The sequence below is a fragment of the Ranitomeya variabilis genome, chromosome 3 (assembly GCF_051348905.1).
Source record: "Ranitomeya variabilis isolate aRanVar5 chromosome 3, aRanVar5.hap1, whole genome shotgun sequence".
Lineage (NCBI taxonomy): Eukaryota > Metazoa > Chordata > Amphibia > Anura > Dendrobatidae > Ranitomeya > Ranitomeya variabilis.
The window spans coordinates 31,409,102-31,421,363 of record NC_135234.1 but is presented as its reverse complement, the minus strand read 5'-3'; the positions used below and the strand labels follow the sequence as shown (position 1 = coordinate 31,421,363).

The following is a 12,262-nucleotide window of genomic DNA, read 5'->3' as shown; positions in this document are numbered from 1 at the left end:
TGCTGAATGTACCAGCAGGATCAGCACCCACGACTCATGCTGGCAAACTTGCTTGGATTCCAGCTGGATGCTACTCACGTGGAGACTCCCTGTGCCTCTTCCCTGCCTAGGTGAGACTCTGGCAAAAGCCTGCGATGCCCTCACTCCGAGGACTAGGAAAGCGGTTAGAGCACTTCTATGATTTGTGATATTTTCAGGAAAGTAGCGAGTTGTGGTTTACAGGTACTTGTGAACAACTTGACCCATTTGATTACGCTTCTGAGTCTAAGACGTGCCGAAGGAATGAGGTCGGTTTTCAAAACAACTGAACTCGGTGTGCCAAACCTCCGATGCAAGGACTTTTGACTTCTATACGTTGTCTTGGGAGACCCATTGACATCATCCCTAGAATACTGTGTAAGGATTTATATCTAGTGTGTGGTCACCAGGCCTATAAATGGCTTCTCCCGGGTGCAGAAGGAACCTGCACCTTAGCACGCCTTATGGCTGCCACCTTCCTACTTCCTGATGGTGACCTTCATATAAATGCTGTCCCAAAACATTCCCTATATAAACAAGCTGCAGACAGTCGCTCCAGACCGAATGGTACACCTCATATAGTAGAAATGGGGATAGAGAATAAGATTAGGAATGTGTTCAGTTAACTTTTCATTACACAAATGTATCAGATAATAGGCCCTACCTGTATCAATTACATAGACCAAGACAATATCCAAGAAAAAGCTAAGCAAGAAACAAGGGACAAATGGTTACAGGAAGGAACACCATGAAAACGAGGATTCTAAGTGAAGCAACAACTTCTCGTTCCTTAATTCCACCAATTGGTTCAATGGTATAGGTGGGTGGCTGATGGGAATTCTGCAAGGAATCCTACCGATAGGAACGTTGGTACTGCTGGTATATGTAGCTGCTAGAACTGGTGTATTTGTTTAGACGACACTATGTAAAAAAGAGACAAGATCAGGCATCACAGGCCGTCAGTTATCACATCTGCAAACTATCACAGCGCTCCTCCAATAACTATACATGACAAGATTTACAAGACATCCGTCAGTGAACGGGATTCGTCACCTCCAGGCTGTCATAGCAAGGGAAAGTAGCTGTAAATAATAAAAAGGAGGCATTCTTATGGTCAATATTTTATATTTCACTTTATTTAAACTATTTATATATCTTTGATAATTTTGTGTTTGTATTATCTTTAGGAGCGTTATTCATAAAAGCAATAACACAGGGAGTTGTGTCTTATATAGACCACCACATCTGTGACAGCACCCTCCGTCCCCTTAGACCCCGATGTGACAGCACCCTCCATCCCCTTAGACCCCGATGTGACAGCACCCTCCATCCCCATAGACCCCGATGTGACAGCACCCTCCGTCCCCATAGACCCCGATGTGACAGCACCCTCCTTCCCCATAGACCCCTATGTGACAGCACCCTCCGTCCCCATAGACCCCTATGTGACAGCACCCTCCGTCCCCATAGACCCCTGTGACAGCACCCTCCGTCCCCTTAGACCCCGATGTGACAGCACCCTCCTTCCCCATAGACCCCTATGTGACAGCACCCTCCGTCCCCATAGACCCCTGTGACAGCACCCTCCGTCCCCTTAGACCCCGATGTGACAGCACCCTCCGTCCCCATAGACCCCGATGTGACAGCACCCTCCGTCCCCATAGACCCCAATGTGACAGCACCCTCCGTCCCCATAGACCCCAATGTGACAGCACCCTCCATCCCCATAGACCCCAATGTGACAGCACCCTCCGTCCCCATAGACCCCAATGTGACAGCACCCTCCGTCCCCTTAGACCCCGATGTGACAGCACCCTCCGTCCCCATAGACCCCGATGTGACAGCACCCTCCGTCCCCATAGACCCCGATGTGACAGCACCCTCCGTCCCCATAGACCCCAATGTGACAGCACCCTCCGTCCCCATAGACCCCAATGTGACAGCACCCTCCGTCCCCTTAGACCCCGATGTGACAGCACCCTCCGTCCCCATAGACCCCGATGTGACAGCACCCTCCGTCCCCATAGACCCCGATGTGACAGCACCCTCCGTCCCCATAGACCCCAATGTGACAGGACCCTCCGTCCCCATAGACCCCGATGTGACAGCACCCTCCGTCCCCATAGACCCCAATGTGACAGCACCCTCCGTCCCCATAGACCCCAATGTGACAGTACCCTCCGTCCCCATAGACCCCAATGTGACAGCACCCTCCGTCCCCTTAGACCCCGATGTGACAGCACCCTCCGTCCCCATAGACCCCGATGTGACAGCACCCTCCGTCCCCATAGACCTCAATGTGACAGCACCCTCCTTCCCCATAGACCCCGATGTGACAGCACCCTCCTTCCCCACAGACCCCGATGTGACAGCACCCCCTCCCCCACATTCAAAAGTCACCCTGCTCCCTGTGCAGCCCCCATGTAGGAACGTCCGCTTATCTGTGCCCCCACAACCCCCAGATCAGCCCCGGTGAGTCCTGTGTGCAGAGCCCCCGCCATTGCGCCGCTCCTCAGCCCCTCTCCTCAGCACTGCTGGTCTCCTGCTCTCAGCGCTGCACTGGAGGACGCTCCGCCCCTTCCCGTGACATCATCTCACATGGTCATGAGGTTGGCAAAGTCAATAAGGAAATACCACAGTGTGGTGAACACCGCCATCTAGTGTATAGAGCCGGTATTGTAGCCGACCTGCACGCTGACAGCGGCCACAGTCATGTGATGTTAATGTTATTCCTTGTGCTGCGCGCTGATTGGATGGCGCGGCTGTAGCTCCGCCCAGAACTAGGGAGTGCTCAGCTGTTCGCACTGTGAGGTGTTTCGTTTTTTTTTTATTTTTCAAAGATGGCGGCACAGACAACGGACGGGATACGTCTGAGTGCGGTGAGAGAGGGGGGAATGGGGCGGCCGGGAGCCGGATACGGGGTGGGGAAGGGGCTCCGTGAGGCCGGGCATGGCTGCGGCTGGTTTTACACAGGAACGTGCTCGGTGTCCGGCTACTGCGGTCATAAAGCCGAGAGATCCCTGTGATGTGTGCGCCCCAGGATGTGCTGGAGGGAAACAAGGCTCGGCCGCCGAGGTTCCGCAGGGAGGGTATGGCTGGTGCTGGCCCCGGTGAGGTCCGCAGGGTCGGCTCTGGTGCTATGTGCGCTGCTGCTCCGAGGCCTGCTGGCTCTGGCTCTGCCCCCCTGGTTCCCTTCCTGCCGGCTGTGCCCCTGGCTCCCCCCTCCTGCCGGCTGTGCCCCTGGCTCCCCCCTCCTGCCGGCTGTGCCCCTGGCTCCCCCCTCCTGCCGGCTGTGCCCCTGGCTCCCCCCTCCTGCCGGCTGTGCCCCTGGTTCCCTTCCTGCCGGCTGTGCCCCCATGGTCCCCCCTCCTGCCGGCTGTGCCCCCATGGTCCCCCCTCCTGCCGGCTGTGCCCCCATGGTCCCCCCTCCTGCCGGCTGTGCCCCCATGGTCCCCCCTCCTGCCGGCTGTGCCCCCATGGTCCCCCCTCCTGCCGGCTGTGCCCCCATGGTCCCCCCTCCTGCCGGCTGTGCCCCCATGGTCCCCCCTCCTGCCGGCTGTGCCCCCATGGTCCCCCCTCCTGCCGGCTGTGCCCCCATGGTCCCCCCTCCTGCCGGCTGTGCCCCCATGGTCCCCCCTCCTGCCGGCTGTGCCCCCATGGTCCCCCCTCCTGCCGGCTGTGCCCCCATGGTCCCCCCCTCCTGCCGGCTGTGCCCCTGGTTCTGCTGGTGCTGGATGAAGTCTCTGGTAATCTCTAGTGTTTGCTGGCGGTGTCCCGTTATTTCTGTGGCTCCTGGTTTGTGTTGTGGTTCTGCTGCTGTTCATTGATCTCCCCCTTGTTTTGTTGCTTTCTGTAGATCCACAGTTGTGGTGGTCTCCCAGTGCTCTCTGTGTCTCTCTAGTTGTAGAACCCCCTGAGATAACTATTTCTTGTCCTACCTGAGGCCTATAGTCTGTGGTTACACTATTGCTGCCTGAGCCTGTCTGGTCTTATGTTCCGTGTTATGTTGTCTATAGAAATTTACCAGTTCCAGTTTAAAAATTAAATAAAATCTGATTTATTAACTCACAAACTTGTATAGCCTTGCGCTGTGATCCTGATATGGATCTACAGTGGTGTTCAAAAGTCCTGCATAGGCGTGAAGAAAACGATATGTTTCATACTTCTGCATCTCTACAGTGAAACTGGTGGAACATATATGTTTTTGTAATCCCTCATTGTATGCCATACTCATTTTTGAATGTCCCAAGTGTATAAATTGTTATGGTAAGCACATTTTTGATTGTTTTTACAGCATAACCATACCTACACCAGTACAGTGTGTAGAATGGTGAACAGGTTTCCAAGTTCATTAACTTCCAATGCAAGTTCACACAGACTTAAATTTTACTTTTTAAGATTTATTATTTTTTTATTTAATTCAGAGTCCTGAAAAGGGCCTTTAGAGTGCATCTTTAGCTTCTAATACTTTATTGGCCAGCCTTTGCTCTTGAGCACCAGCTTGCATCTCTGTGGCATTGAGTGAACAAGCTTCTGCAGATGTTCACGAGTGATGATGTGGTTCCAGGCCTGTGTCAGAGCCTCAATCAACCCACTCTTGGTCCTTGGCTGTTTTCTAGATATCTCTAATGATACCTTGTGCCACAAATTTTCAATTGTATTGAGGTCCGGGGACTGAGCTGGCCAGTCAATAGTAGCCACCTTGTTCTTTTTTTTCCATTCCGTTACTGTCTTAGCTCTGTGACAAGGAGCATTATCATCCTGGAAGATATAATCCCCTGAAAACAGGTGTTGAGCAGAAGGAAGCATTTTCATTTTCTGTCTATGTATTTTTTTGCATTAACCATACGCTCCACAATATAAAGCCTTCCAACACCATTGGCTGCCATACAGCCCCATCCTCCCTTTTAGTTGACTTTCTGGGCCGACCAGATCTGGGCCTGTCCTGGGTAATTCCAAGCTGCTTATGTTTCTGCAAAATTCTTACGACTGTACTTTGATTGCAGCCGACCTTCCTTGCGATCTGGGGGCCAGTATAACCCTCTTCATGTAGCACCACAACTCGCACACGATCCTCCGCTGACAAAAATCTGAAGGCTCCCATCATAAAACTCTACAGTATGATTCACTAGATAGACCAACAGATAAAACAAACAAACAAACAAAGCAGCAGATGTGATGCAATGTAATGCAATGTGATTGGCTGCCATATCCAGGTTATGATTGGTCACAAGAACCTCATCTGTGATTGGCTAATTTTGGATCTGAAGCTGTACAATATTTAGTTGTGCTTTCAATTCCCATATTGTTGCAATAATTTCAGGCAAAACTGCTTCAAAAGCTAAAAATATTACAGGGAGAGAATGCAAAATTGTATTCTGAACAAAACCATATATAATATGTCATATTAGTATCGCAGATATTCGACAGAAAACGTTTAAAACTGGAAAAATCAATTTATCCTATGCCTATGCAGGACTTTTGAACACCACTGTATGTATCAATGTTACAATACTGACCTATACCTAGATTCATATCGGTACCATAGTGTAAGGCTATGCAAGTTTTTGCATTCTAAATAGTATCACAGGCACAGGAGCAGATTGTGCGTTTAGCCGGTGCAGCTTTGTTTTACACATTATAATTTTTTTATTCTTTGTAGAGGAAGCGCTGGTGATTTTATTTGATTTATTAACGGTTATGGGAGTTTAGACATGTTAAAGATATAAATGTAATTTAATTCAAGGCCCCTATGTGTAAAAACCAGGGCTGTTGTCAGAGAGCCCAAACCTCCGACTCCACAATTTCCCTGACTCCACAGCAGCGGTCACTACTAAGCATGTCCATAAAGTGCAGTACAGATTCATCTCCACCAAAAGCTGAGATCCTTAGATCAGGAACAGAACAGACATTTATAGGACATTTCAGAACTTTCCCAAATTCTTATGAAAACATTTACAGCACATCCTGCGTTGTACTACTGCACCCAATTTATTATATATTTTAGGAGTCGGTCCATTTTATACCAATTCAAGACTCTACCAAAGTGGACAGAGACTCCATGGCCCTGGTAAAAACAATAGAAAATTACCAACAAACGCACTACTGTAGTACAGTAAACATATTGGCCAATTGTGAAGAAATATAACCTAATCGATATGTTGTCTGAGCCTCCCTGGGTCTGTTGGTGCAGTCTGTGCCTCCCCGGGTCTGTTGGTGCAGTCTGAGCCTCCCCGGGTCTGTTAGTGCAGTCTGAGCCTCCCCGGGTCTGTTGGCGCAGGCTGAGCCTCCCCGGGTCTGTTGGCGCAGGCTGAGCCTCCCCGGGTCTGTTGGCGCAGGCTGAGCCTCCCCGGGTCTGTTGGCGCAGGCTGAGCCTCCCCGGGTCTGTTGGCGCAGGCTGAGCCTCCCCGGGTCTGTTGGCGCAGGCTGAGCCTCCCCGGGTCTGTTGGCGCAGGCTGAGCCTCCCCGGGTCTGTTGGCGCAGGCTGAGCCTCCCCGGGTCTGTTGGCGCAGGCTGAGCCTCCCCGGGTCTGTTGGCGCAGGCTGAGCCTCCCCGGGTCTGTTGGCGCAGGCTGAGCCTCCCCGGGTCTGTTGGCGCAGGCTGAGCCTCCCCGGGTCTGTTGGCGCAGGCTGAGCCTCCCCGGGTCTGTTGGCGCAGGCTGAGCCTCCCCGGGTCTGTTGGCGCAGGCTGAGCCTCCCCGGGTCTGTTGGCGCAGGCTGAGCCTCCCCGGGTCTGTTGGCGCAGGCTGAGCCTCCCCGGGTCTGTTGGCGCAGGCTGAGCCTCCCCGGGTCTGTTGGCGCAGGCTGAGCCTCCCCGGGTCTGTTGGCGCAGGCTGAGCCTCCCCGGGTCTGTTGGCGCAGGCTGAGCCTCCCCGGGTCTGTTGGCGCAGGCTGAGCCTCCCCGGGTCTGTTGGCGCAGGCTGAGCCTCCCCGGGTCTGTTGGCGCAGGCTGAGCCTCCCCGGGTCTGTTGGCGCAGGCTGAGCCTCCCCGGGTCTGTTGGCGCAGGCTGAGCCTCCCCGGGTCTGTTGGCGCAGGCTGAGCCTCCCCGGGTCTGTTGGCGCAGGCTGAGCCTCCCCGGGTCTGTTGGCGCAGGCTGAGCCTCCCCGGGTCTGTTGGCGCAGGCTGAGCCTCCCCGGGTCTGTTGGCGCAGGCTGAGCCTCCCCGGGTCTGTTGGCGCAGGCTGAGCCTCCCCGGGTCTGTTGGCGCAGGCTGAGCCTCCCCGGGTCTGTTGGCGCAGGCTGAGCCTCCCCGGGTCTGTTGGCGCAGGCTGAGCCTCCCCGGGTCTGTTGGCGCAGGCTGAGCCTCCCCGGGTCTGTTGGCGCAGGCTGAGCCTCCCCGGGTCTGTTGGCGCAGGCTGAGCCTCCCCGGGTCTGTTGGCGCAGGCTGAGCCTCCCCGGGTCTGTTGGCGCAGGCTGAGCCTCCCCGGGTCTGTTGGCGCAGGCTGAGCCTCCCCGGGTCTGTTGGCGCAGGCTGAGCCTCCCCGGGTCTGTTGGCGCAGGCTGAGCCTCCCCGGGTCTGTTGGCGCAGGCTGAGCCTCCCCGGGTCTGTTGGCGCAGGCTGAGCCTCCCCGGGTCTGTTGGCGCAGGCTGAGCCTCCCCGGGTCTGTTGGCGCAGGCTGAGCCTCCCCGGGTCTGTTGGCGCAGGCTGAGCCTCCCCGGGTCTGTTGGCGCAGGCTGAGCCTCCCCGGGTCTGTTGGCGCAGGCTGAGCCTCCCCGGGTCTGTTGGCGCAGGCTGAGCCTCCCCGGGTCTGTTGGCGCAGGCTGAGCCTCCCCGGGTCTGTTGGCGCAGGCTGAGCCTCCCCGGGTCTGTTGGCGCAGGCTGAGCCTCCCCGGGTCTGTTGGCGCAGGCTGAGCCTCCCCGGGTCTGTTGGCGCAGGCTGAGCCTCCCCGGGTCTGTTGGCGCAGGCTGAGCCTCCCCGGGTCTGTTGGCGCAGGCTGAGCCTCCCCGGGTCTGTTGGCGCAGGCTGAGCCTCCCCGGGTCTGTTGGCGCAGGCTGAGCCTCCCCGGGTCTGTTGGCGCAGGCTGAGCCTCCCCGGGTCTGTTGGCGCAGGCTGAGCCTCCCCGGGTCTGTTGGCGCAGGCTGAGCCTCCCCGGGTCTGTTGGCGCAGGCTGAGCCTCCCCGGGTCTGTTGGCGCAGGCTGAGCCTCCCCGGGTCTGTTGGCGCAGGCTGAGCCTCCCCGGGTCTGTTGGCGCAGGCTGAGCCTCCCCGGGTCTGTTGGCGCAGGCTGAGCCTCCCCGGGTCTGTTGGCGCAGGCTGAGCCTCCCCAGTTTTGGTTTTACTAGTGTTATCTGAGTCGTTCTGGTCCTAGATATTGTCCTGATAATGACGGAGCTCGCTGAATTGGTTAAATCGAGAGTTTGTTCTTGGTTTCGGTTTCGTTCCTGTGACGTGCCGGTATCACTGTGACTCCCGGAGGTGTGTTGTTTTGCTTCTGGCACTTTTCTTGGTATTGAATACATTTGTTTTTCATGTATTTTTAGATTTGGCTCCTCAGGATCTGTTCCTGTCATTATATAATGCGCCTCATATCCCTATTACTGCTCCCTACAATCCAGAGCTCTGCATCTAACCCACACAGTGTATTATACCAGTCAAACAATGTTCTGCACTCCGGTAATGTAAAACCTCCTTGCTAGCGCTTTCCATACGAGACCGCTGTTGTTTTACAATGATGCAATCGTTTGACACCACTTTTGTGGAAATAGAGATCCCCTTTAATATAAAGCTCAATCCCTGTATATTGAACAAGTTGTAGCATTTTCTAATCTAACAACTCCTGAAGGCGGCGCAGTCGCCCCTGGTGCAGGCGGTATATGGAGGCAGTGTAGGTGATATTAAATTATTAGTAGCAGTAATAACATATGGACAATCCGTCTTACCAGCGGTTAGTCCCATACGTGACCATAAAACCTGTCCGAGATCGATGAGTTCCAAATAACCATTGTATAAACAGCAAATCCAAATATGTGGGAAAGTTCGCGAATTTGATTCCTCTTTTTGACCACAAGATGCCGAAAGAGTTTCCTTGCATGTGGACAGAGCCACGCTCAGCCCGCAGCGTGACTGTCTGACACCAAGAAGAGAGAAAATGTACATTTTATGTAGGCTTAATTATGTGACATTAGTAGGCTATCGATCTGAATGGGCAGAACTCAGTAGGGACCTCGTTATCACATCTACATACGCAGGGGCAAAGATCGCTCTAGAGAGGGAATCTACCCGAGCCGTCATACTCCCTGATCAGCATGTCCGAAGTGCGTTGGCTCAGTTCTGGAGCTCGGCCACCAGCAGGCTGTGACATCACATGTCTCTCATTCTTCCTACCGTCTGGCTGTCTTCTCATACAAAGATGATTTTTGGGGGGCATTTTGTGCTCTCAAACAGGAATCTGCAGTCTTGCCCACATAACTGTCGTCTGTACAACTCTTTGCAACTTGGGCAGGTTTATGGTCAGGAACAGGACCACCTGCTGGTCAGTCAGACTGTCTGTATATTACTGCTAATAATAATATAACTAGATGGTGGCCCGATTCTAACGCATCGGGTATTCTAGAATATGTATGTAGTTTATATATGAAGATTTAAGAATAATGCAATTTATACACAGGATTTTCCGGGTAAACTATATACATTATCAGTGAAGCGATGTTTAAATCCCGCGCCGATATCACTGATTGGTCGCGCTCAGCCGGCCGCGACCAATCAGCCTAGCTTGGTTTAAATCTCCAGCCAATATCGCTGATTGGTCGCGGCCGGCCGATCAGTGAAGCGTGGTTCAAATCCCGGGCCAATTCGCGGCCGGACAGCGCCTGTCGCTGATTGATCGTGGGCTGCTGCCCGCGACCAATCAGCGACGCGGGATTTACGTTACAGGCAGACAGAATTAGACAATTATATAGTAGATACCCGATGTGTTAGAATCGGGCCACCATCTAGTATTCATATAAACATTGGTGCTTACATTTGTTTTAACCCATTAGACCACTGCCATTGTTTTTCTCCTGTCTTTATTTTAAGAGTTAATAGTTTATTAGTCATCTATCGCTGTATGACAGCTTGTTTTCTACAGGATGACTTATAGTTTTCAAAGACACCATTTATTTTACCATATGATAAACTTAAAAATGGGGAAAATGTTTATTCTCTCCCTCACACACTGTCCTCCATGTTGTTGTTCTCTCCCTCCCACACTGTCCTCCATGTTGTTGTTCTCTCCCTCACACACTGTCCTCCATGTTGTTGTTCTCTCCCTCACACACTGTCCTCCATGTTGTTGTTCTCTCCCTCACACACTGTCCTCCATGTTGTTGTTCTCTCCCTCACACACTGTCCTCCATGTTGTTGTTCTCTCCCTCACACACTGTCCTCCATGTTGTTGTTCTCTCCCTCACACACTGTCCTCCATGTTGTTCTCTCCCTCACACACTGTCCTCCATGTTGTTGTTGTTCTCTCCCTCACACACTGTCCTCCATGTTGTTGTTCTCTCCCTCACACACTGTCCTCCATGTTGTTGTTCTCTCCCTCACACACTGTCCTCCATGTTGTTGTTGTTCTCTCCCTCACACACTGTCCTCCATGTTGTTGTTCTCTCCCTCACACACTGTCCTCCATGTTGTTGTTCTCTCCCTCACACTGTCCTCCATGTTGTTGTTCTCTCCCTCACACACTGTCCTCCATGTTGTTGTTCTCTCCCTCACACACTGTCCTCCATGTTGTTGTTCTCTCCCTCACACACTGTCCTCCATGTTGTTGTTCTCTCCCTCACACACTGTCCTCCATGTTGTTGTTCTCTCCCTCACACACTGTCCTCCATGTTGTTGTTCTCTCCCTCACACACTGTCCTCCATGTTGTTGTTGTTCTCTCCCTCACACACTGTCCTCCATGTTGTTGTTGTTCTCTCCCTCACACACTGTCCTCCATGTTGTTGTTGTTCTCTCCCTCACACACTGTCCTCCATGTTGTTGTTGTTGTTCTCTCCCTCACACACTGTCCTCCATGTTGTTGTTGTTGTTCTCTCCCTCACACACTGTCCTCCATGTTGTTGTTGTTCTCTCCCTCACACACTGTCCTCCATGTTGTTGTTGTTGTTCTCTCCCTCACACACTGTCCTCCATGTTGTTGTTGTTGTTCTCTCCCTCACACACTGTCCTCCATGTTGTTGTTGTTCTCTCCCTCACACACTGTCCTCCATGTTGTTGTTGTTCTCTCCCTCACACACTGTCCTCCATGTTGTTGTTGTTCTCTCCCTCACACACTGTCCTCCATGTTGTTGTTGTTCTCTCCCTCACACACTGTCCTCCATGTTGTTGTTGTTCTCTCCCTCACACACTGTCCTCCATGTTGTTGTTGTTCTCTCCCTCACACACTGTCCTCCATGTTGTTGTTGTTCTCTCCCTCACACTGTCCTCCATGTTGTTGTTCTCTCCCTCACACACTGTCCTCCATGTTGTTGTTCTCTCCCTCACACACTGTCCTCCATGTTGTTGTTCTCTCCCTCACACACTGTCCTCCATGTTGTTGTTGTTCTCTCCCTCACACACTGTCCTCCATGTTGTTGTTGTTCTCTCCCTCACACACTGTCCTCCATGTTGTTGTTGTTGTTCTCTCCCTCACACACTGTCCTCCATGTTGTTGTTGTTGTTCTCTCCCTCACACACTGTCCTCCATGTTGTTGTTGTTCTCTCCCTCACACACTGTCCTCCATGTTGTTGTTGTTCTCTCCCTCACACACTGTCCTCCATGTTGTTGTTGTTCTCTCCCTCACACACTGTCCTCCATGTTGTTGTTGTTCTCTCCCTCACACACTGTCCTCCATGTTGTTGTTGTTCTCTCCCTCACACACTGTCCTCCATGTTGTTGTTGTTCTCTCCCTCACACACTGTCCTCCATGTTGTTGTTGTTCTCTCCCTCACACACTGTCCTCCATGTTGTTGTTGTTCTCTCCCTCACACACTGTCCTCCATGTTGTTGTTGTTCTCTCCCTCACACACTGTCCTCCATGTTGTTGTTGTTCTCTCCCTCACACACTGTCCTCCATGTTATTCACGTTCTAGTATATATATATACTGGGATAAGTATAGCTGCTATACACTCATACACTTTATATTACACATACTGGGATAAGTATAGCTGCTATACACTCATACACTTTATATTACACATATTACTGGGATAAGTATAGCTGCTATACACTCATACACTTTATATTACACATATTGGTAATCATATGTGTATGTGTTTTC

The 12,262-nt window shown here is 52.4% G+C and overlaps 1 protein-coding gene across 1 annotated transcript in view; it reads left to right on the top strand.

The window, feature by feature from the left end:
• The first annotated feature begins 2,770 nt into the window (after positions 1–2,770).
• Positions 2,771–12,262, top strand: part of MORC3 (MORC family CW-type zinc finger 3) — a 68,370-nt gene continuing 58,878 nt past the window's right edge. The window contains exon 1 of the mRNA XM_077293892.1: positions 2,771–2,897. Within this exon, the coding sequence (XP_077150007.1) occupies positions 2,859–2,897 (39 nt within the window). The 5' untranslated portion in view covers positions 2,771–2,858. The remainder of the gene's footprint in view (positions 2,898–12,262) is intronic.